Source organism: Hydra vulgaris, chromosome 06 (assembly GCF_038396675.1).
Source record: "Hydra vulgaris chromosome 06, alternate assembly HydraT2T_AEP".
Lineage (NCBI taxonomy): Eukaryota > Metazoa > Cnidaria > Hydrozoa > Anthoathecata > Hydridae > Hydra > Hydra vulgaris.
Genome location: NC_088925.1, coordinates 4,112,878 through 4,139,538, shown reverse-complemented (window position 1 = coordinate 4,139,538; position 26,661 = coordinate 4,112,878). Strand labels below are relative to the sequence as shown.

Here is a 26,661-nt window from a genome sequence, read left to right as displayed (position 1 = left end):
GGGTTAGGACTTTTTTTCAACCCCATGCTCCTGTACTGTATTTTGATGAACTTTTACCAAAATATCACAAAATAAACTATTATTTGCATATCTTTTGAAAAAAGTTCACCCCACCATTGAAAAATCGATTTTGGCATAAAATCAATTTTTCAATGGTGAGGTTAACTTTTTTTCAAAAGATAAGCAAATAATAGTTCATTTCGTGCTTTTTAGGTAAAAGTTCATCAAACTACAGTACAGGAGCATGAGTTTGAAAAAAGTCATAACCCTACTGCACACTTGTTTGGCATTGTATTAAGAATTCTAGGTATGAAAATTAAATTATTTCTTATTTTTTTGAAGCACAATAAAAGTAATCTCAAGAGCATAAACGAGTTATAAATGTTTCTAATTTAAATATTGTATTATTACTTAATTAAAATCTTATTTAAAGCATCAAAATTAAAAAGTTCCTCATAATTAAATTCATAATAAAATTCATAATAAAATTCATAATAAAATTTATATTTAAATTCATAATAAAATTCATAATAAAATTCATAATAAAATTCATAATAAAATTCATAATAAAATTCATAATAAAATTCATAATAAAATTCATAATAAAATTCATAATAAAATTCATAATAAAATTCATAATAAAATTCATAATAAAATTCATAATAAAATTCATAATAAAATTCATAATAAAATTCATAATAAAATTCATAATAAAATTCATAATAAAATTCATAATAAAATTCATAATAAAATTCATAATAAAATTCATAATAAAATTCATAATAAAATTCATAATAAAATTCATAATAAAATTCATAATAAAATTCATAATAAAATTCATAATAAAATTCATAATAAAATTCATAATAAAACTCATAATAAAATTCATGATAAATACACAAATAATCAAAAAAATATTAAGAATAACAAGAGAATCAAAGTCTTCTGTTTGAAGATATCGTTTATTACAACAAATAAAAGTGGCCTCCTAATTTTTTGCCGTTAAAACCAACAAACCCGGTCGTGTACTTATTGTAGGCCATGCGTGATGTTATTCTACCATCCTAACATGATGGAAGATCAAAAGCGTTAAAAAAAATTTTGATGATGCAATGGCAATTATAAAGTAATTTGGCTCACCAGATCTTTTTATTACGTTTACCTGCAACCTAAAATGGAGAGAAATTATTGAAAATTTAAATCCATGTGAGAACGCAACAGAGAGACTTGAATAAGTTTGTTGCGTATTAAAGATGAAACTCAAATGCTTCTTAGATAATATTTTTAAACATAAAGTCTTAGGCAAAGTCATAAGCCATGTACAGGTTATTGAGTTTAAAAAAAGCGGTTTGCCAAATGTACAAATTTTATTGCACTTTGTAAACGATGATAAGCTAGAAACAGAAAAGGATATTGGTAGTTTAATATGAGCTGAAATTCCAGACCAAAATGTTGATCCAGAACCTTTCGAAATCATAAAACATGCATGATTCATGGACCATAACTGATATTGAATCCTAATTCTTCTTACATTAACAATGGAAATTACACAAATAAATTTCGAAAAGAGTTTAAACCTCACTCTGTTGCAACATTTAATGGTTATTCTCAATACAGGCGTTTCGATAATGGTATAGTAGTCATCATAAAAGGTAACCAAGTTGAACATCGATGGGTTGTACTCTATAACCCCTGGTTATCTAAAAAATACCAAACGCACCATAATGTTGAAGCTTGCACGTTAATTAAATCAGTAAAGTATTTATACAAATTTGTCTATAATGGGCATGATTGTGCTCATTTGTTAATTAATGAAAATCTTGAACATGATGAAAGTATCACATAGTTAGACTGTGGCTTTGTTTCTGCACCAGAGGCTCTTTCCCAATTTTATGAGTATTCCATAGGTGATATGTCACATGCTAATATCCGTCTCCAAGTCCAACTTCCTGATAATTAGAGATTTTATTTTAACAAAGGAGAAGAACAAGAAGCTATAAATCGTGCAGCACAGCGTGAAACTCGCCTAAAAGCTTGGTTTAAATTAAATGCTGAAAATAATAAAGCACGTCATTATTCTTATGTTGAAGTTTCATATTACTTTGTTTTTGGTAAATATTGCTAGTGAAATGTAAGACAAGGAGATAGTGACAAGGTAATTGTATGAATAATATAAGTCAAATTCGAAATATATATAAGTCAATTCAACTTGCAAACTATTTTTCATTAGATTGTTACTTTTGCATGTAAAAAGGTGCAAGGTCTTTTGAAGATGTGCATACTGTTCATGGTACTGTTTTTAATACACTTCGGGAAGCATGTTATCATTTAGATTTATTCCAAGACGACATTAAGTGGAGAATTACATTAACTGAAGCTGTTGCAACTCGGATGCTTAAACAATTAAGGCTACTGTTTTCCATAATATTAACATTATGTGTACCTGATGATCCTTTACACCTTTAGAATACATTAAAAGATTATATGATGGAGAATTGCATAAATCATTCAATGCCAGTATAATTGCTGAACTAGCAGCTCTTCGTCAAATTGAATCTATAATTAATCAGAGGGGTAAAACTTTAGCTGATTTTAATTTCTTTGTTTTAGATTAATTTTTAGATAATGCCTCATAAAATGATGATGAAGATGTTTGGGTGTTTATTAATGAAGCAAACGATTTAAAAATTGTTAAATGATAATCAGCGTGATGTAGTTTATGCAATCCTTGCTGCTCTTAGTGAGGAAGCTAATATTGAAAATAAGCATTTAAGATTATTTTTTATGAATAGCCTTCCATTTAGGGAAAAACGTTTACTTACAATTCTTAAATTTCTGAAACGTGGAGCAGGCCTCCTAAAACTGCTACAGCTGCATGGACAAGAATAGCTGCAATTTCTTCTTAAAAATAGTTGCACATTGCATGGCTTATTCAAACTTCCTGTTCCAGTTTTGGAAAGTTGCGCATGTAGCATAAATCCAAACTTTATTTATGTTAGACTCCTGAGACAAGTAAGTTTGTATTTACTTGATGAAGTATCTATGATACCCAAACATGCTTTGAGTGCCATTGATAATATATTGGAAGATATTTGTAATAACAAGATTCCTTTTGGTGGTATAATTTATTTTATAGGTTGAGACTATAGACAAATACTTCGAGTTGTAAAAATAAGTCAAGCAGCAGAAGTTATAAGTTTATCTATAAAATGTTCTGAATATTGGCAATATGAGCTAAAGTTCTCATTAACTGTAAATATAAGGGTTCAGATAGAAGAAGAGGAATTTTCTTAACGGCTTTTAAAGATTGGAAGCAAAACATTACCGTCAAGCCTAAAGACCTTTTGCAAGGGGTATTGAAATACCTAAGCAGTGCTTGCTCAGTGATAATGAATCAATTGTGGAAAAGATTGTTGGTGGCGTAGAGAAATTTGATGATAGAAAATGTATTTTTTTAACGCCAACAAATGTCGATTCATTGGCAATAAATGAAAAAGTCCTTCATTGTTTACAGGGTGATGTTAAAACATATTTAAGTTCAGGTAGCATAGAACCTGACTATCATATTGAAAATTATAATACTCCTGTTGTGTTTTTAAATAGTTTGACTGCATTAAGAATGCCTGTTCATTGCCTAAAACTTAAAATTGATGCTATTATAATGCTACTTAGAAATCTAGATCTCTAAACTGGACTTTGTAATGGAACCTGTTTGATGATGAGTGCTGTACACAACAGTTAAATTGGTGGTGAAGTTCTTACAGATGTAACAATTGCTAACAGAGTGTTTGTTCCTAGAGTTCATCAGATGTAAATATAAATTTTACACTAAAACGTCGTCAGTTTCCAGTTAGGTTAGCATACTCAATAACCATTAATTAATGTCAAAGTCAAACGTTTGATAAAATTGCTCTTTATCTCAAAAAGCTATGCTTTTTGAAGTAATATATGGCATGGTCAAGAACAAGTTTCTTTAATAGTTTGCATTTTAAAGTACATAAACATGCATTACAATGTATGTCATTAAACAAATTTTACACAAATAATTTTGTATTTATAAATGTTATTAACTTATAATTTTGACAAGTATTTTTATGCGTTTTTGTAGTTTTGGATGTGTTTTTTTTTTGCTTTATGCGTTTATACATGTTTGTGTTTGTATGTATGTGTTTTATGTATGTGTTTATATAAGTTTGTTTATATGTACTTAAGTTTATATAAGTTTACATTAAGTTGTTTCCATGTAAAAAAATAGTTACTTGGCAAAATGTAGTTCAAGTTTGTGATCCTTGCCAGCCAAGCGATATAACCTTATTAGTGGTGTTACTAAATTGTGGTAATACTCGGCAACATTTAGTGCCAAGTGGTATGACAGTTGTAGGTTGAGTTGTCTAGTTTTTCTTATTATTTTTCGAACAAATGTCACAATATTTTGCGTTATGTGTAATCCGTCAGGGTTAGGGTAAGGGGTTATATTATACTTATCAAATGTTTCATGTTATGTGTATTGAGCAGGGTGGCCAGGGTTTTATTGATATTTCAGATAGCCCTTATAACCAAACTTCAGTTTGCCATAATTTTATAATTTGACAAACTTATGTTAGTCAAATTATAAAATCTTGCAAAAAATGAAATTATTTAAGCCTAGGAACAAATATGTTTAAAAAAAGTTTGTTTTTCTAATCTTCAATTTTATTTTGGACAATACTAAAGTTAAATTCATCAACAGGTTTAAGATATATCTCTAAAACAATAAAAATCCTGCCTACACAACTTCTGCTATTGTTTGTCATCATATAATGTGGTTCTTTTGATGTTTTGTGTTGATAGACAGTTTGGTTTACATTCACGTTGGTTTCTATTGATAAATATGATTTTTAGGTAGCTTTATTACTGAAACTTTTTCCTAATCATTTACTAAAAACCAATAAATATTTTTTGAGTAAATGTCTAATTGTTTATCTTAGTGTGACTTTTTTGTTCAGCATTTTCAATAAAACTGGTTTTTTTTAAAAAGAATATTACAACCCTTCCTAACAAATTTAGAATTTCACAAAAACAATCTTATAAGGTAGGTTTTTTATTTATTGTTCAATATGTGACTAAACTTTGTTAAATATTATTGTATTTTTAGCTTTTTAAATGAACTAACATAATATGTATAATGTACATTCAGTGTTATCAATAATAATTTTTTCTATTTCTAGGTTTTTTTAAACTAAAAGTCTTTAAATTGTTGATCATTTTCTGAGGGCAATGAAAAATAATATTTTAATTCTCATACCAGTTTCTAAAAGCTGTTTAAATAAATTGCAATTCAAGTAGTTCCTATTAGTATTTTGAATAATTTTTACTTTGTTGCCTTAATTTGCAGTTTAAATATCACTTTGTATTGATTTATCTAAATCCAATATTTTCAGTCCTTACGTATATGAGTTTTTTCTGTTTGCGTGTTTTGCTGAACAGATCAATATTATTTATTTCATATAACTAGCTCCCAATAACCCATTCTACTGGTTCTCATTTACTCTGCAAAGCAAAGACTATTTTAATTGGAGGGTTAAAGTTTTACTATAGACTTAATATTCGAGAAATGTTTCGTTTTCATTGAAGTTTAAAATTATTTTTCCATCGTTTATTAAAAATATAAATACTTGTTCCTTATATATATATATATATATATATATATATATATATATATATATATATATATATATATATATATATATATATATATATATATATATATATATATATATATATATATATATATATATATATATATATCGCAAAGTTAGGATATATATATAAGGTAAAAACAAAGAAACGGTCGTTGAGGAATAGATTTATAAAGACACGCATTTTACGGGTTCGATCAGCTAGTCTGCGATAAGAAAGAAAGAATGTATAACAAAACGATTATTTAAATATTAAATATTCTTAAAAATACTAATAAATTAAAAAATAAATTATTTTTAAAAACAATTATTTCTAATAAACAATTATTTACTTACAAGGGTTTTGTAGAGTAGTACTTGGTTTATTGACCTTGCTCGTTTCATTTTCAGAGCAGTCTAATTAAAAATAAATATTAATTTTAATTTATTTACTTACGAGAGTTTTGTAAAATGGCATATGGTACACTACCGTGTAATTTTCTTTTACAATGAAATCTAATTAAAAAAAAAAAGTTCTAAAAGTAAATAATTACTTACAAAGCTTTAGTGTGTTACTACCTGGTACGTTAACCTTGTTTTTTTTTTCACAGTTTAACCTAATTTGAAATTATTTTTTTTCGAAATAGATTTCATTAATCTTTTTTGCTCATATTCATACTTCAAACTAAGCAACTCCATAGAAAAAATATAAAGTTAGGTTTTATAAAATTTGTAATTTAAAATATTAAACTCAACTCAATTTACTTGATTATTGATAATTGAACTTCAGAAGATTATAGTGATTATATCAAATACAGATTTTCCTATTTTGATGGTATATATTATATTGCAGCTATAAAAGAAATTATTAGTAGTAAAAAAATGCAACCCTGAATAATTTTGTGTTATGAAAAATAAGATTAAATAAAGCATTTCAAAATACTTTGGCAGACAGACTTTTGACACAGCTATAATGCTTTCAAGCAGTTTAGACTCTATTAAAAACTAAAATGTTTAAACAGTTAACTGGAAACATGAAAACGTTATATTAGAACATATATTTTTTAATAAGCATTAATTTTTTCTGCCTTCCTGTGTTTGAATAGTTTGAACTGTAAGCACAAGATGTAAGCACAAGACCTTTAGTCTTTTTTAAACTGTGCTTACTTTATTACTAAATCCATTTATAAACTAGTTTTTATGTGTATTATCTCATCTTTGATACTTGCTATATTTATAATTGTAAACCTAACTTTCTAATTTTAAAACAATATCGATGTACCAATGATTCGGAAGTAATATTTAATATTTTGCATATTGTATATTTTATATATTTATATATTACATAACGCATTACTGAAATGTAGTGACACACAAGTTTAAGAAACTTCTAGATTGGTCAAAAACCAAAATACCGTTGACTGATCATAGCAAAAGGTAATGATGCAAGCAAGACCTTTGTGGAACTAGTGGTAATAGTCAAGGAGACTAAAGACGGAGAAACACCAGAAACAACGATGTTTTACGAACTCTAAAATAAATAAAATTTAATCCATGTTAAAACAATGTCAGGTAAAATAATCTCATTTTCAGATGCAAAGAGGACAGCTAGATGAGAGATTTTATCAAATGGTTTTTTAAAATTGGAACTAATACATCGAACATACCACTTAATAATAATATTCCTCTTTGAACAAATCTTACTAAAAAATTACACGACAGCTTAAGAATCTTTTTAGGATTTTCAGTTTCTTTTATATCTTACAAATAAATCAAAAAAGTATATATAAATTAGTAGAGATATCTCAAACAATTCGTCAGAAAAAACTTGCTAAGAAAATACATACAATCTTTTTCTATAACTCTTTTTAAAAAGTTCAGAAAGTGTTTATATGGAAAATACATTTGGAATGCTGCGAACATTAAATCATTAAATATATTGAATGGTTGGTAAACATATTGTTTATTTATATTTTTCTTCCAATTTTGATGTTTTATTCAGTTTGATGAAATTTTGTTTTGACAGCTTTATTTGAGTTTAAAAAAAGAGTTTTATCTTTTTTATGTATTATTTGCAACAAACCTCAAGATACTCCACCTGAAGACACTTTCATATTTACCTGTTAGGCCTATTTAATACCTAAAGACACTTTAAAACTATCTAAAAATACTTTTATTTTAATCTATTAATCCAATCTGAAAGCTCTTTCATACTAAAATTGTAATCAGTGATCATCATCTTCAAATACATCGAGCAACGTATAATTGTCTCTTAAATTGTATAAATACCTGATGTTTGGGAGGCTGGAAGTTGTACCAATTTTATAATTGTGAACTGGCAAAGGTGCAAATGAAATGTAAAAACTGACATAGATGCGAACTGGCATTAGTTCTTTATAAGAATTTGCAAACATTAGCAAAAATATGAACTGGCTCAAGTGCGGTAGTGGTGTAGTGGTAGAGCGCTCGCATTATAAGTGAGACATTCCGAGTTCAAACCCCACCACGTCCTTGGTAGTACCGTGCTCAACTTGTTTTTTCGTGTAACGGCCTTGTTCGTCAAGGTTCGTGTTTCGGAGCTATAGAGTTAAGAGAGGGTTATAACCACAATTAGCCTTCTCATCTGTAGTGGCCTTCTCGGCCTAGGGGAGGTGAATTATAAAATAAATAAAAAAGTGCAAACTGCCATAAGTTAGAAACAATTGCAAAAACTAGCATACTTTGTACTACAGTGATTTGTGTTTCGGCGCAATTTTACAACCTATTAGGATTATTATCAACTTAAGTCATAGCAGATTCAAAAATATCGCTAAAGCTTCTAAAAGACCTTCTGGACTGCATATCATTAACTTTAATCGTTGAGTCAGAAAACTCTTTAACCATTTTTTCCCAGCAACTGCTTTGTCGGTAAAAAATTTGTTTTAAAACTATTTCTTCTTCTTGTTTGGCCAATCTCCTGTTGTTTGTTTCCTTGTTGTTTGCCTAATCTCCTGTTGTTTGTCTTTTTGTTATTTGGCCAATTTTCACAATTCCAACAGATAAACCATAGTACTTGTTATTTAACAGAAGGCAGAGTTCTGCTAAATCTTGTTTTATTGCTGGTGTTAGTTCTAGTTACTTTCTCAAGCATGCAATTGCAATACACAGCTTCTTTCACTCATTTTTCAGATTTAGCAAAGCGTTCCAATGCAGTTTGAGGCACATTGAAAAGTTTTCTTGCTTTGAAATTACCTATTTGTTTAGTCCTCATTGCTGTAATTGCTACTTTCATATCTTGTTGATTTCATTTTTTTCAGGAAGCCATCTAATAAAAAAGTAGTATAAAATTTATGCAAACTTTATAAAAAAGGAGTTTTTATAATATGAGTTAGTTATCTCCGAATATGGCGAACCCTATATTAGCTAGCTGATAACTTTCCAAAATATCCAATAAGAATGGTGTGCAAATAAATTTTAACAGTAAGGTTTAATTTATAAGGATTAGCACTAATTAAAGTTAAGAGGTTGGGAAATAAGCAATATAAAAAGATTTGCCAGAAAAGCTGATGTTTTGTAAGAAAATATTATTGAATAGAACATAAATAAATTTTAAATTTTTAAAAACTATTAACTTGTACCCTGTGTTGAAGCTTTTAAACTAACACTTTTGATGAAATAGAGTCTTTATGTAACATGCGAACAAACATATTGCACAACATTTAAACAACGAGGCCTCTTCTAACTAGCAATTCTCTCAATCGTAAGCTACTTTACTGAACTTCTGAATAAGTAATACCAATTTATTTAACATAAAAACTGAATTATGGGAGAAATAAAACAATTGGCAGGAAGAAGTTTTCATACAAAACTTCATTTTGTATAAAAAAAAACCTTTTTTTGGTAATTTCTCAAACAAATTAAACAAATTAAAAATTAATGGAAACTTAGTGATTTGACGGCATAGCAGTTTTTATTTGAAACTCAGTGATTTGACTCAGTCCCACTAATTTGTATAACTTATTGAACAAATGCCCTATTAAATTAACTACTTAATACAAGTGAACAAAGAACAAAAATAAAGTACACTTTTTGAATTTGTGAAAAAAAAAGTACAGGAAAAATAAAACCCTTTTTTCGATGTTTGAGATAACTAAATTCTAGACAACATTAACAACATGTTTATGTTATCTTTTATTTAGCATTTTTAACTATAATTTGATAAGAGTTCTCTCTGTAAAAATTGTGAAACCCTATTATTTGAGAGGTTTAGAAAGTTTCCATTGTTATCATTTAACAGATTATTTAACAGATTATTTAACACTATGGCTTTATTTTTCCAAGCCTCCAACTATCACAATTTTGTATAAAACATCTTTACTTGACATGAAAAAAAACACAAAAATGTGTGAATTTTTTTTTTTCAAACACCGAAAAAGTTGTGTCATTATCCCTGTAAGAGTATTACCGTTTTTTATATTACTCATTCGCTCATTGATGCGCACAAGAAGATCGTAATGATGGTCTAAATAGCCTAAAAATAATTAAGAAAAATTTATTTTAATAATGAAAAAAAATCAGTTTGCTATTTCAATTGAAAAAATAAGTAAGTGTTTTTACTAATTTTAGCCAAATTTCGTTCAAATTTTAAGCATCCCACTATAAATCATAAAATTTGAGAAAACTTTGCTAAAATAATTCTTTCGCAAATATGGTCTTTGCTCTCCTGTAAAATTTTGATTTAATGAGAAAGAATCTATTACCATATAACAATATCTGTTATATCTATAATAATGTCTTTATCGGTTATATCTGTAATAATGTCTTTATCTGTTATATTTGTAATAAAATCTTTATGTGTTTTATATATAATAATATCTTTACTCTAACCCCGAAGGGAATTTTTAAATCTTCAAAAATAAAACAGCAACTATATTGCAAATATCTTAAAAAAAGAACACTAGAGATTGAAACTAACTATAAAAATCATAAACGTTTATTTGAGTTTATTTTGAGACGTTCAAAAACTAATTACTGTTCAGATCAAATAATAAAATGTTATGGTTCGCAAAACACATGGCGCGTTATTAAGGAAGTAATTGGCAAGAAAAATTTAGACAGAAACGCTCTGCCAAAACTTTCCAAATTCAATAATAAATAAGTTGTTGATAAATCTATGGTAGCAGAAACGCTTAATAACTTTGTGGCTGAACTTTTACCAACAAATAATTTGGTAAAAGTTTAGCGGCTAATATTGAACCATCTAAAATAAGCTTTAAATCATACTTTACATCAAATAATGATATTATGCCTAATCATGAACTTACGAATGAAGAATTATTAAATTCAGTATCCATGTTAAAACTTAACAAAAGTTCAGGTTTAGATGATGTCAGCAGTAATGTCGTTATTAATTCACTAAAATATATAGCAATACCACTTTTACATAATTTTAATATTTAAAATTATCTTATCTTTAAAACATGGAGTTTTTCCTGAAAATCTAAAAAGTGCAAAGGTTACACCAATTTTTAAAACAGGTGATCCTTCTGATGTTTCCAACTACAGACTAAACTCAGTTCTTAATTGTTTTTCCAAGATTTTGGAGCGTGTAATGTATAGTAGACTTTATTTCTTCTTAAATGTAAATAATATTCTTTACAATAAACAATTTGGTTTTAAATCCGGTCATTTGACCGATTATGCAATAATTAATCTTGTAAAAGAAATATATAAAGCTTTTGATGAGCAAAAATATACTTTAGGTGCCTTTATTGATCTAAGCAAAGCGTTTGATACCGTAAATCATAATATTCTTCTATGTAAACTTAAAAATTATGGTATCATAAATTCTAACTTTTGTTAGAATTTATGATTGGTTTAAGAGTTATTTGAAGAATAGAAATCAATACACTTTATATGATGGCGAAAAAACAGATTTAATGACAATTAACTGCGGAGTTCCCCATGGATCAATTCTAGGACCGCTTTTATTTCTCATTTATATAAATGACTTGAGTAAATTTTCCAATATCTTAAACTCAATTTTATTTGCCGACGATGCTAATGTATTTTATTCTAATAAAGATATTATTATTTTATTTTGCAACAATGAACAAAGAGCTTGCGAAACTAAGTGAATGGTTTATATCGAATAAATTGTCCATAAATATTAAAAAAAGTATACTTTCTTTCATTGTCTCCATGATAAAGACAACGTTCCCTTAAAACTTCCTAAGCTTTTTATTATTAACTCTTATGTCAAAAGAGAGCGTTCTTTGTTGTTTCTAGGTGTAGTTTTAGATGAAAATATAACGTGTAAAGAGCACATACGTATAATCCTTAATAAAATCTAAAAAAATATAGACCTCTTATATAAAGCCAAACAGTTGTTAAACCAAACTTGCTTGACATTTTTTTTTTTTCTTTTCTTTTTTTTTTTCTTTTTTTTATTGCTAACTGAATTACGCTAACGTTGCTTGGTGCAGCATTAATGTATCTAAAAATAAAAAGCTTTTAATTAAACAAAAACACGCTGTAAGAGTTATTGGAAATGGGGATCGCTTCTCCCACACTAAATTTCTTTTTAATAAATTCAAAATACTCAACGTATTTGAACTTAATTTATATCATATTCTTATATTTAACTCATTTTTTGAAAAAATCATTTATACCGAACAAGATTTTCAAATAACAATTATATTCAACCAAAAGCATATTTTTCTACTACTAAGTTCTCGATTGCAATCAAAGGGCCTAAGTTATGGAACACGTTATTGGATAATGAGTTAAAAAAAATTCGTTCCCTTGATCAATTTAAAAATAAAATAAAAAATAAACTTTTGATAATTGACAACGAACTAGACTACTTCTAAAACTTTTAAATAGGAGTAACCATGGTAATCGCTAGTTTTATTTACTTGTTATTTACTTTATTTTTGATAGTATTTATTTTTGATTTTAATCTGAATCTTTACTTTTCTTTGATGTTCATGTTTTATCTCATTTTTATTTATTTTTAAATTCGAAATCTTAATAAATAAAAGTTTGAAAAAAAAACAAACTATATGCATATAAAAAGTATTTTTTATATTTGCATTTGTATATGCATTTTATGCATATATTACATTGTGATAACGGTAATCCTTTTTTTTTGATATTTATATTCTTGTTGCCCCAGCCGTGTTTATACGTTTTGTAAAAGTCTAATTTTGTAAAAAAATTCTTTATGGCGAAATACATACATATACCTATCTGTTATATCTAAAACAATAGTTTATCTGTTATATCTACAACAATATCTTTATCTGTTATAAATCAAAAACGACTTGTGTGTAAGCTCACAAGTAAATTTATCAAAAATTCCAAAATTGTGTCTTGATAAATTTTATTGCTATGCTTTTTTTTACAAATTATTTTGTCAGCAGATATTTTGCTGCACTGAAATATTCTCTCGACTTACAAATATTTTATTTTTATTAGTATATCAGACTTTTTTACAGTAGATTTTTAGCGGCTCACCGTAACTAATTAAGCCTTAAACAACTTGACTTAATACTCGATATGTATCAAGCGTTGTTTACTACTATGAATTATCGTGTTGGCTGAAACAATAAGATAAATGAATAAATAATGATAAATGAATAAATAATGATAAACTTCATCTTATCCGGCTGCTCTACTAATCTTAATTTTAATTCAATGTCCTTTATTTTTTAGTTCTAGACTGTGAAAATCTATTTATATATACTAATCTATTTTTATCATTGATGTCTTTCTAATAATTTTAAACATATTTTTTTAAATCACATTAGTCTTGAGACAAATATTATTCTATTTACTAAAAGTCTCGCAAACTTAATGCGTATGTTCATTGTCTTTATCATAAATTTAATTTCTTAATCCGTTTAAAGTAGAATATTTCTTTAGATGACAGATGTGATTTATTGAAGCAGTCATCAGTCGACATACTCATATCGGTATATATCCTTGCGCTACAACAGTTTTACCTAAGCAACTTTTAATCAATTATTGGTTACTATTAAGTTCTCCAGTATCAGATTCAATGACAAAGTATTAGAAGAAAAATTAAGAAATCAATGCTATTAAAAAAAAGTAACTGGCCTACTTTAAACTTGAAATATTTCTCCGCATGTGCTAGGAATGCGTACTACTTTCTAACGACCTAATTCAGGTCACCTAAAGATTCGTTTCTTTCAAGAGCATGCGCAATGAGTGATTTAGTCCTAAAATATGAAAAACTACAAAAACTTTGATTTTATTAGAATAGATACGCAGTTTGACGTTGCACTCATTGTGAGCAGCGTATCGGTATTAAGATATTATAGTGATCGTGAAACTTGTCCTTGAATAAGGTTGAACCACAGATTTTAAGGCTATTATCTTAATAAATGCAACCTGATCATTTTTATTCATAATAATTTCTACAGGTTTGTTGAAGTTAAGATTGGAAAAATAAACTTTGTTTATTTTTTCAAATTTGACTCAACAGGAAGTGCTATGCTGCGTTCTCATGGCTATATAAAACAGGCGCTGAAGCTTCTCCTCCTCAGTGGACCTTAACATACGCATAAGTGTAAGTAGTATAATTCGAAATCTAAAATGTTGGACCTTTTTTTTTGGAGCGCCTTTAAAGTACTTTGAGATATTCAAAGTCTTATCCGTTGGTTTCTAATACGCCAATGGATATATTTATTGCACAAAACTTTTTTCACTCAATTTATTTAAATTAAAAAAAAATAATAATAATGAATATATAAAGCCTTTTAATTCAAGACTTTATATATTTTAAAGCTTTGTGCTAGTTCCTACAAAAATGATTTCAGAAGTTCAGTTTTTTCGTTACATTAAAAGGGCTTCATCATACCTTTTAGTGGCTTTTATGGAACAGATTTAATTAACATATAAAGAATTCCCATGCTTTAACCTTGTGAGCTTTATTTATGCAAAGCGTTGTGGTTAAATTTAAAAAGGTGATTTCAATTTTAATATTATTGAGTCGCTAGAAGTGATAAAATTTTCTGCATAAGAGAATATTAAAAATTTACTTGCTACTTTTCCATCAACTTTATGTGACTGTGAGTGGTTATATTATTCATTTTGGTGTCTTAAAAACTATATATTAAGCACAGTTGTACAGTACCAACAAAACTGATTTGGTGTTTTCACTCTTTATATATAAAATGCTTTGCTATAATTGTTATAATAGCAAATGTTTTTGATTTTTGAATTGATTTTTTCAGATTTTATGTTTTTATCAGCAAGATTTAATAAAATGAAAATTTTAAAATTAATTTTTATTTTAACAAAATGGGGCATTAAGAAAATGCCCCAAATACCTCTTTATAAAATTTAAAGTTGCATATTATAATATAAAAATATATTATTATAACATGTGTTATTTTATAATATATTTGTTACAATATAAATATAACATATTGCAATGTGTAATTTTATGTGAAAAAATTATTTTTAATTACAGATTTGTAAATAATGTGTATATACATAACTTTACAAATATTAAAAAGTATGCAAGATTACCCCCGGGATACTTTAGTAAAAGTAAAGTATCCCGGGGGTAATCTTGGATATTTTTAGGTGAAACATAGGCTCCTAATAGATTAACTAATATATATATATATATATATATATATATATATATATATATATATATATATATATATATATATATATATATATATATATATATATATATATATATATATATATATATAATATATATGTTACTGTTACCCGCAGTACCAGAAATTAGCTAAATGCTAATGTTTATAATATAATTTAATATTGCAACTCTGAGTTTCATGTGTTATCACAATCATCAGGCAAATAGTAAAAATTTAATTTTGCTACGATTTGTTTAGTGGACGTTACGGTTTATATTTGTATTTTAGATCGTTACGGGACGGAAATTGATTAGTAGTTAAGTTAATAATATTATTAATTTGTTTTTAGTTGGCTAATAATTGTGAAATAGTTATATGTTTAATGTTGTTTAAATTTTTTTTTATGTGTTAATGTGTATTATTTGTGTGTTAAAAAATAATAAAATAAAAATAAGAAAATAAGAATTAAAATTGATATAAAAATGTACATGATATTATGAAATATATTACAAAAGCTGTGTATGTGAGTAACTTATTAGTTAGCCTAGAGATATATGGAGCAGATTAGTATAGTTATTTTTATTTATAGTTGTTAGTCAGGTTTGTAGCAAGCTTTGTAATTTTTTAATAAAAATTTATTTTCGTGGCGGCACTTTGATATAATTTCGGTTCTCTTATTTAACAGTTCTTCAGGTTTTGGATATGATATAAAAGTAAATTTCTCATACAGACATAGTGGGCATCTTTTGGAAATATTTGAGTAGGGGGGCACTGATTTGAGAATAGACCATGTTAGCATAGGAGTTTCATTAAAAAAATTTTTTAAATCCAAGACATAGTTGGATAGGGCGGTCGAATTTTTGTATTTAATATTGTTGAATGATGATTTGTGGTTGTTGTATCTGGTTTTCCACTCACCTTCCGTTAATCCTATATAAACCCTAACTCTGACGGATATACCGGCTAATTTAGAAAAATTAGTCAACCTAGAAGCCAACCAAATAGCTTTAAAACTAAATTTAAATAACCGAATAGAATACCTAGCAAAATCTCCAGCATTTATCCCCTTAAAAGACCATAAAGAAAACTCTCAATCAAAACCTGCTTGTCGTCTCATTAACCCGGCAAAAAGCGAAATCGGAATAATAAGCAAAAAAATCTTAGACATTACTAACACATACTTAAGAAACAGCCTAAAAGTAAACCGGTGGAAAAATACCACCGACGTTATTAATTGGTTCAACGGCATTGAAGACAAAAATAGTTGTCTCTTCATCCAATTCGACATAAATAAATTTTATCCATCTATAACTACAGAAATATTTAATAAAGACGTTTCCTTTGCAAAACAACACACCACAATAACAGACGAACAACTTAGAATTATAACACATAGCCGAAAATATATATATATATATGTATATATATATATATATATATATATATATATATATATATATATATATATATATATATATATATATATATATATATATATATATATATATATATATATTTATACATATATATATATATCTACATACATACATATATATATATATATCGTTTATATAGAGAGTTTCAAGGCCAAGGTCTACGCAAACATTTTCAAGACCAAAGTCTTCAAGTTTTGTTTTACGTTAAGATCAATTATTAACAAAACTGTAGCAAGTAGGTAGCAAGTACTGTGGTAATAAAATCACATTTTGTAAAAATAGACTACGGTTATGTGCAGAATTCGACGACGACAATAAGAAAATATACTTATACTGATATATATGTAGACACTTATGAAAGCGTATATATATATATACATATATATATATATATATATATATATATATATATATATATATATATATATATATATATATATATATATATATATATATACATATATATATATATATTTTTGATGTGGGCTGATTGGTAAATTTTTTCAACCCCTCTCGATCCACTCTTGAAGTGGGAGAGGGTTAGAGGTTGTTTAAAAAAATCAGATGTACCTAAATAATTTCCTAGATCTGCTCCTGAATGTCGTATGTAACGAGCAACTTGATTTGTTTCTGTTTAAGCTAAAAAAAGAACGATGTGCAGCAGAAAATTTAGTGGTAATAAACTAGTAATTACATATTAAGGCAAAGATGAACGTAGATATTTACTACAAATCCAATTTTAAATAAATACCTGAAGGTTCCAAGGCGGCAAGCAACGCTTTGATAAGTTGTTGTTACCGGTGCTACTGATAATTTTTAAGTTTAAATTGCAACTTGTTCCACTATTGAATTCTACACTAATCTAAGTCTACAAAGTCAAGTCCCAAGACTTTCCATCTATCTGGTATTGAGCATTCGGTGTATCACACATTCACGCTATATCATCATCTACTGTATTTCAAACATTTGATATATCACAGATTCACAAATTTGATATACCACACATTCTTTAATTCGACCATTAAATTATACAGTCGTCCCCCGGTTAACGAACTTAATTCGGAGTAGGAACTAGTTCGTTATCCGAAAAGTTCGTTAACCGAAACGCGTTTTCCCATAGGCCGCCATTAAAAAATTTTTAATTGGTGGATTTTGCCGAAATAATGAGGGAAAAAATTCAAAAAATTGTCCAACTTGATAAATAAATTAGGCAAAGGTGAAATGATTGAAACCTGAGATTTATGCACTTTTAAAAATTGAAACAAGTTGAAATTGTGCATGAAAATTGCTTGTCAAAGTTTTAGAAAAAACTAAAAATTGAACATGAACATTGCTTATCAAAAAATGGTTGATTTATTCACACCAAACTCCTTAGCCAGGTTACTTTGCTTTTCACCTTTTTGCACTCTTTGAATGATTGTCTTTTTCTCTTCAAGAGTGAAAACTTTTCTGCTTTTTTTCGCAGGGTTCGACATTTTGAAAAATCGAAAAATCGCAAGTGGGAAAAAAACCTAGAAAAAAGCACAAAAATGCATGAAAAATATTAGTGAAACAAGAAAAGAAAAATATGAAACAACAAAAGCACACCCAGCACAACCATTCACCATTCCCAGGCTTCCATGACACTCACAAAACTGAGGGGGAAATGCTGTACGGCGCGCCCGACCTTCACGCGCGTGTGCACGCCATTTGGCGGTCCCGGTTCGTTAACCGAGTTCCGGTTCGTTAACCGGGGGAGGATTTTGGGCAAACTTTCGGTTCGTTAACCGAAAGTTCGCTAACAGGGGGGTTCGTTAACCGGGGGACGACTGTACACCAATTGAAATCTACTAAGTTGATTTCCAAGACTTTTCAACCATCTGGTATGGAGCATTCGGCATTTCAGACGATTGCTATGCTACCACTTATGAATAGGTAAAACTTCGTGATGGTCATAGAGGAAAACGGTATCGAACTCAATAGAGCTTAAATAGAAGAAGATTCCATACACTCTTTTATAGACTGTTTACTGCAGACCTAAAACATCATTCCTTATCAGTAAATGAAAGATTTCAGCTATTATTAACTTGGATATTTGATCCTAGATTAATTCTGCTATGAAAGCTATATTTATTAAATATAGCATTTTTATCATCATTTAGCGTAGGAGAGTTGTCCTTATACTAAAAAATTTACCACGAAAAGCATTTTAAATGAGTTCTTAACAAAGATATTAACTTAGCGATTTAATAAAATAAGATATTAAAGTTATTTTGGAGGTCAAGGCTGAGGAATAGGGTGGTGTTAGTCAACTTGCTAGGTTAGCGTATACAGAGCTAATCGCTAGAGCTTTACCGATTGATGATCATTAGGCTATAAAAGGTAATATCAATAATAATCCTGTCATTTAGTAGACTTTATGCACCATAGCCGTAGAGATATATAATTGGTGTGGTTTTGGACATGCTCTTCTTTCAGTCATTCTATCTGCGTTAAGTCACTTTTGCGTGTGTATTACGGCTTGGAATGTTAAGCATCTTGCCAAGCAGGGTGCTGAGCAAGAGTTAAGTTACGATGAGCAGCGTGATGAGCAGGTGATAAGTAATAAAGCAAATTAAAATTGCAACCACACTTGAACAGTCAATCATGTAACCACCTATACCCAAAATTGAGCGTTTTAAGAACAGTCAATCATGTAACCACCTATACCAAACAGTTGAGCGTTTTAAGAAGCAAATAAAAATATCAGGCAAGTCTTGATGACATTTAAAGAAAGAAAAATCATTGGATATCAAAGAGTCAAAAAGGAAAGAGCTCCAGCAAAAAATAATGATAGCTGTGACCATAAGAAAATACACCTATATTTTTTTCAAAACACATACATTGTCATTAGAATAGAAGCTATCACAATTAAAATAATCTATCTTTTGCAAAATCCAAATAAGACTCACTCAGCTATAATTAAAAAACGCTAACTGTAGCTTACCTTGCACCTGCTGCAACAGAGCCCATAAAAACTGTTCAAAATTTACTGCCAGTTGTTCTAATTAAGCCTAAAAAAGGTTAGTGGGACATACTTAACCAAGCGTGCTACAACGCTTTGCGTTGCAAGATATTGGGTGGTTATCAATGTTAGTTGTCCAGCTTTTCAGGGTGGTTATCAATGTTGTCTTAAGGTGTTTTTTTATCTCTTGATCAATTTGGCGGAGATTTAGTAAGTATATAGGATTCAGACTTTGAAAATTATCAGGACTTAACTGGCTATCTTTGATGGCTCTACTTCAGTTTTTTAAAAAGACTTGCTTTTGCTTTTGCGTCTACCGTCGTCACCATTGCTTTGATGATTGACATTGTTACTGTGAGACATTAAGGGGACAGAAATTAAAATACATCTTTCTCAGCCAGCGGCAAGTCCTACACCAACTACTCCTATCCTACTACAATCGCCTTTCTTTTATTTGGTTGTTTGCGCAAATCACTAAATGATAGCTTGAAGTACAGAGCCAGTTTCGTATTTACCTTTAAAATACTTGTTATTAGCTACAAAGACGCAGTAATGGCTTTCAATAGCACATTGTTGTACTCACACTTAGGGTCAGTCTTTATAGTCTTTTATGGATCAAAGTAAACTTAATTTAGAATGAAAACGCCAAAACGCTAAAAAAACGTTACATATAGTGAATATGAAACCTGTAAATGCTGCGCATGAAAGGTAAAAAGCAATAAAATAATGATACTGAAACTAAAAAAAATGCGCAGAAACCCCTAAATTTAATATATTGGTATACGCAATGGTGCTGGAGAGTTTCACCTATGTAAAAAGATGTTATAGTATATAGCTCAAAACAAGAATCCCAAGTTTACATATATGGTAAGGGTTTCCAGATTATCAATTGTGATGGGACATTGTAATTTACCTTTATTTTATTATTATAGATACCCCAAGAAAACCTAACGGTCTTCTCATAGAGCACCGTGGAAGAGCATTTAGCTAGGAGATTCACGTTTCCTTCCTTACCAATAGCTTAAAATATGCCCAGTGCTTACTTTGAACCCTGGATTTTTGCTTCTAAAACATGACATTTAAATAAAAAGGGGCCACAAAGCTGGATAAAAAAAACGAATCTAGACAAAAAAAAAGACGAACAATAGCTGTAAAGTTCCTAAACTATAAAAAGAAGGAAAAAAAATATAGTCATTATAAACTACTGAAAACGAATCATGGAATCAAACGTCGTTGAGATAAATCCGTTCATTCCAAAGCTTCAAACTAAGCTTTGGAATGAACAGATTTATCTCAACGACGACTACAGCGAAAGAACGATCGAAAAAAGAAAAACTGTCTTTGCATAAGCTAAAGAATTAAGATCCTCATAAATGGTATTTATGCTAAAGTAGTCTATAACAAACTGATAAAGCACAATTGATAACAACAATAATAAAAGATGAATAAGCAGACCCAGATGTTAATTTTTTTAATGATTTGTTCACGGACAGCTTATATTATTACCCCAGCACCATAAAAGAATTTATTTTAAAAAATGTAAATGAATTAACAGTGAAAGAATCAGAATCATTTTCTTCAGTTGTAAGCAAATAATGCCTACGAATTATTTCTCGCGTTTTTCAGTAAACAATATATTATTGTTTCAAGTGAATTTAAATGACTTATTTTTATCGTCTAAAAAATTATATCTTATATTGTTTGCTGACGATTCCAATCTGTTTTATTCACACAAAGATATAAAAAATATTTTTAGAATTTTTATTAAAGAATTTATCTAAAGTAAATGAATGGTTTATAAGTAACCGCCTTTCACTAAATGTAGATAAAATTAAATTCATCCCGTTCTACCAAATAAAGTTCAAACATTCCACTTAAATTGCCAAATCTTTTGTTAAATAAAACAGATGTAAAAAGAAAATCTACTGTTAACTTTTTAGCAATAAATCTTAATGAAAACCTGTCATGAAAGTTTCACATTCAATCCATTGAAAGTAAGATCTCTTATAATATTTCCAAACTTTATAAAACAAAACCATTTTTAAATCCTAGAGCTCTTATGAAAATTTATTTTTCATTTATTTACAGCTATCTGTTAATATGCAGTATTGCATGGGGAAGTACGAATTACGGAAAACTCAAAAAACATTATTGAAAACAAAAGCATGGTTGTAGGATTGTATTTGGGGCAAACAGGACTGTGTGTAGCAAACCGCTATTAAATCGTCTCAACGCCATAAATATTTATAAACTAAATATTTACCAAATATTACTTTTATTTTTCATTTGAAAACTCATGGAATATCTTCACTTATATTTCAATCTTATTTTAGTGAAATATCTCATAAGTGTCCGACAAAGTTTTTAGAGAATAATGTTATTGTTCCGAAAATTAATTTAAAAATTAGTTCTTATGGAATTCAGTATCGAGGACCTATTTTAACGAAATATTTTATTAAAAAGTTCAGTAAAGAACACTACTCACTAAAATAAATCAAAACAGGTTCTCAAAGAATCATACTTCAATTAGATTTTAATAGAATAAACTTTAGATATTTTTTTAAAAGGTAATTTTAAAACAGAAAAAACGTTTTCATTAGCACTGAATATATATTGTTAAATATGTAACAAATATTTTAAATATAAAAGTCATTTTATTATTTGACAAAAGTTAAGTATTTTTAACATTTTGTGGATATTTTTTATTTTTTGTTTATAAACACGGACAATACGAAAATGGGACTCGGTGATAAGACAGTTAATGCCTTCTTGCTCTGGCCGATATTTATAAATGTAATATGTCTTTATTTTAAATATATGAAACGGCGAAAAAAAAAAATCGTTCACATTAATGTAAGGAGTTTAAACAAAAGTAATGAAAATTTTTTAGAAGAAACCGAAAATGTTTTTAATATTATATGTGTTACGGAAACTTGGTGCTTTTCTTTCGAACTTAAAAAATAATTATAATTCTATTCTTAAAAGTTTTGAATTAGTTTCATTAGAAAGACAAACAAATAAACGCGTAGGAAGAGTTTTTATGTAAGTTAAAGAAAACATTGCACCTAAAGTTAGGAGCAATTTGAGCGTTTCTGACTAAGGTAAAGTGATCGCAACAATTGAATCAATTCTTAACAAAGGAAAAAATATACTTATAAGCAGCTGCTATGAGTATGTTCATTTTTTACGTCAACAGATTTCCGACAATAATTTTTCAGAGATCCTCCTATAAAATTACGTCAACATTTAATTCCCCCCTCCTCTCCAATTACTCATCTTTTAGAAAAACAAAAAGAACAAGTTTTCAACCTCAATAAAAAGTGCTACTTTAATTCATTAACATATTTTTACAAATAAATCCAAATATAACATTGTAGCCTCTACATCTTCCCATCGAGATACTAAATGTTCCCCAATTGTTTTTATTGGCATAGGCTCTGCTTGAATAACTTCTCGAGGAACCAAAAAACTAGACAAGTCAATGTTTTCTTCATCTAGCCATTTTACACGTATCATCTCTCCATAAGCAATAATTGCTCTCTCTGCCTTCTGGAAAATTTTTTTAACTTCTATAGACTGATTACATAAAAGTTTTTAAAAATTAGGAATAAAGTTAGTTTCATTAAAATACTGAAGGTTGAGTGTATAGACAAAATTACAAACACTGCCTAATTTTATTTTTAAAAATAACGTTATTGACGTCAACTTTTCTTGACCTTCCCCCCTCTCCCTTGTCAAAAATTGTCAAAAATTTCCAGACCACCCCTCCCCCTATTTTTTTACGTAATTTTTAACATATCAAATAGAAAGCAATTTGTTACCTCTAACGATGGCCTTCAAAGTGTCAATATTGAAATAACCTGTGGTGTTCCACAGGTTATTTCAACATTGTTTGTCTATTATTTTCATAAATATAAAACTGATAATCTCTAATTTACTCTCTTTTAATTCTAATCTGTCTAATTACTTAGTAAACAAAAAATGGCGTATATTATTAATGTTAACAAGGCTGTATTCAGGTTCTCTTATGTCTTTAATATGTATCAATGATTTAAGTAAAGCAGCTAATCTTCAGAGTATGATAACACGAATTTATTCTTATCAAACAGTAATATTGGTGAGCTGTTTTCTGATATGAATTAAGAGCATAAAGGTGTATCTGAGTGGTTTACAAGTAATAAATTGACCCTTTGATAAAACGAAATATATTATGTTTTATCTTATATCTAAAAAACGTTTTTTTACCAACAAACCATGCCAAAAGTTCTTATTGATGAATTTGAAATAAAAAAGGAAACTTTTACTAGTTTTCTTGGCGTTTTCTGATTGATTACATTTGCACTAAAGTCTCTAAAATTATTCCTATAAAATAAGTCCTATAAAAGTCATAAAATTATTTGAAGAAGCATTTTAATCCAACACTTTTACTCATTTATACATAACTATATTAACTATGCAAATATTGCTTGGGGAAGTAAAAATAAAAGTAAGTTGCGTACTCATTATTATCGTTAGAAACACGCAAGACTCTAAGTTTGTTTTGAAAATCAACTTTCGCATTCAAAGTTTTTATTTAAAAATATCAAAGTACTTAACATTTATGAAGTGAATGTATATAAAATATTATGTTTCAATATAAAATCAACCCGTCTTTACACACTACAGAAAAATAAGTATACATTATGATAAATGATAACTTATTCTATGCACCCTTTTGTCGAACAAAATTCAATCAGTTCTGTATAGCTTATCGTGCACCTTATCTCTGGAACAAAATTGTTTTACCTAATTTTAATTTATAAATTACTTTCCCAGTCTTTAAAAAAAATTAAAAGAATTAATTCTCTTTAATCACAGATTTGTGTAATACTTTTAAGAGTAAGAAATTTATATAAAACCTTTTTTGTTATACTTTGTCATTTTTATTTACTTTTATATTTATTAATGGCTTAAATTATATTTTATTATAACGTTACATGGTTCTGGCGACTTATTAGAACTTCTATCAGAAAATTTTTATTTAAACTAATCTATATATTTCTTTTTTGTTATTTTAACTTTTTATTCTTGTTGATATAGCGATTACTTTTTTTTATTATAATGTATTAAAAGTATAAAAACTCAAATATTTGTAAATATAAAGCTTTATATTACAAAAAAAAAAGAAAATTTATATATACAATAATATATATATATATATATATATATATATATATATATATATATATATATATATATATATATATATATATATATATATATATATATATATATATATATATATATATGTATGTGTGTATATATATGTATTTGTGTAAGTGTGAGTATTTATATATTATGTGTATACATATAAATAAACATAAATATGTTTATTTATATTTATACACATAACTATATACGCATACATATAAATTAAACTATCAGACCGGAACACATTGGTCAAAACAGCAATTTTTCAGTATCAATGTCTTTATTGCTTGTCAAGAATTTGACACAATTTAAAAGAAGAAGAAAGCGGGTCATTTAATCAAACTGAAGAACAAACTTTCAGATGATTTGAAGAAAAAAAAGAGTATTAATTTTTTAAAAACTGAAAATTTGGATAAATATTTACCAGCTTAACATAACTGGTTATAAATTTGTTCAAATAATAAATAATTTGAACAAATTTATAACCGGGTATAAAATCCAAAGCGAAACTCAATTAATAGACCTAAAGGACTGTGGTGCTGATGTTTAACAAAAAAATTTTAAGTTTAAAATTACACGCATTACTTAAAAAAAGCATTAGAAATAAATTAACACATAATATTCGAAACGCCACAAACTATTAACACACAATTCTTTAAACATAAAAAAACTCGAAATACATTGCTCGAAAAAAAAACAATGGAGATTTGATTAAATGGATCCTCCAATCAAAATACTTATCAATAAAAAAAATTTCGTTACTAACAATGATAAACTCTGCAAGTAAACGTTTTATAAATGCAACTAATTTTAGAAGTTGTAAACATTTTATAAATGCAACAGTAATCACCATTAACAGTAATCACCATTAACAAGTTATAGAGATAAAAATGTAAAATATATTATTAAAATATAGTAAATAAAAACTAAAAGAAAAAAAATAGTGTTTAAGTAGATTAAAACCTGGCTATGGTTTTATACCTGGTTTTATTGTTGCAGTTGGGAAGATCTTGGGCCGCTCAGTAGTTGTATTGATCAGAAGATCGATTACGTTGCTGACAGCAAAGAGTTTTAATCCCTCGGCATGAAATATCATTCTTAGTTTATCATTTAAAGTTAAGTTCTTATCACAGGTAATAACTTTGTACAGACCGTGAATTCAAGTAATTTGACTTCTACTTCGACCTTCTAGTTCTGATATCCTTTTATTTACTAATTCAACCATTTTACTTACCTCATAAAGATTTTTATTTTAAAGCATAATGTCACCATACCTCTCGCAATCTTTTTTAATTTTCTTAGTCATTAAGAAAACATAACAATAAAATAAATTTTTAAAAAATTAACGGACGTCGAACTCATTACTATTTAGGAGACTCTTTCAATTACTAAAAAAAATTTCCTTTTGAGTTAAACGGTGTTCTAAACTTTATTTAGACAGTTTTAATAAAATACAAACTTGATTAGAATATTTATGCACTTATAAGAGAAGAAAAAAAAATTTAAAAGCTACTTAAATAGACGACAGCATTAACATGCTGACGACAGCATTAACATGCTGACGACAGCATTGTCATTGTTGATCTAATAAATACGCCATCAGTATCCTTTCTGTTTTTACTTCATATTCAGCAGCAATCTTATTAACTGTTTCAATAATGACCTCTTGTGACCTTGGCTTGTATTATCATTTGAAAAATAATGTTACCTTACTACCTTCACCGACATTAGTTTGCGTCGGTAAAGTTTGTTGTCCTCGCGTATGCCTTAGTTAG

At 27.8% G+C, this 26,661-nt stretch overlaps 1 protein-coding gene across 3 annotated transcripts in view; it reads right to left on the bottom strand.

Moving 5' to 3' along the window:
* The window catches only part of LOC136081599 (alpha-1,3-mannosyl-glycoprotein 4-beta-N-acetylglucosaminyltransferase A-like), an 87,376-nt gene that overhangs the window by 60,365 nt on the left and 350 nt on the right, over positions 1-26,661 (bottom strand). The window contains exons 1-4 of one of the 3 annotated variants that reach the window (XM_065799027.1): positions 17,465-17,715; positions 17,284-17,352; positions 10,102-10,167; positions 6,015-6,074 (exon numbers count right to left, since the gene is read on the bottom strand). In XM_065799027.1, the coding sequence (XP_065655099.1) occupies positions 6,015-6,074; positions 10,102-10,120 (79 nt within the window). In that variant the 5' untranslated portion in view covers positions 10,121-10,167; positions 17,284-17,352; positions 17,465-17,715. Of the gene's footprint in view, positions 1-6,014; positions 6,075-10,101; positions 10,168-17,283; positions 17,353-17,464; positions 17,716-25,867; positions 26,364-26,661 lie in introns of those variants that run through there. The other 2 variants (XM_065799025.1, XM_065799026.1) reach the window with 2 other exon arrangements.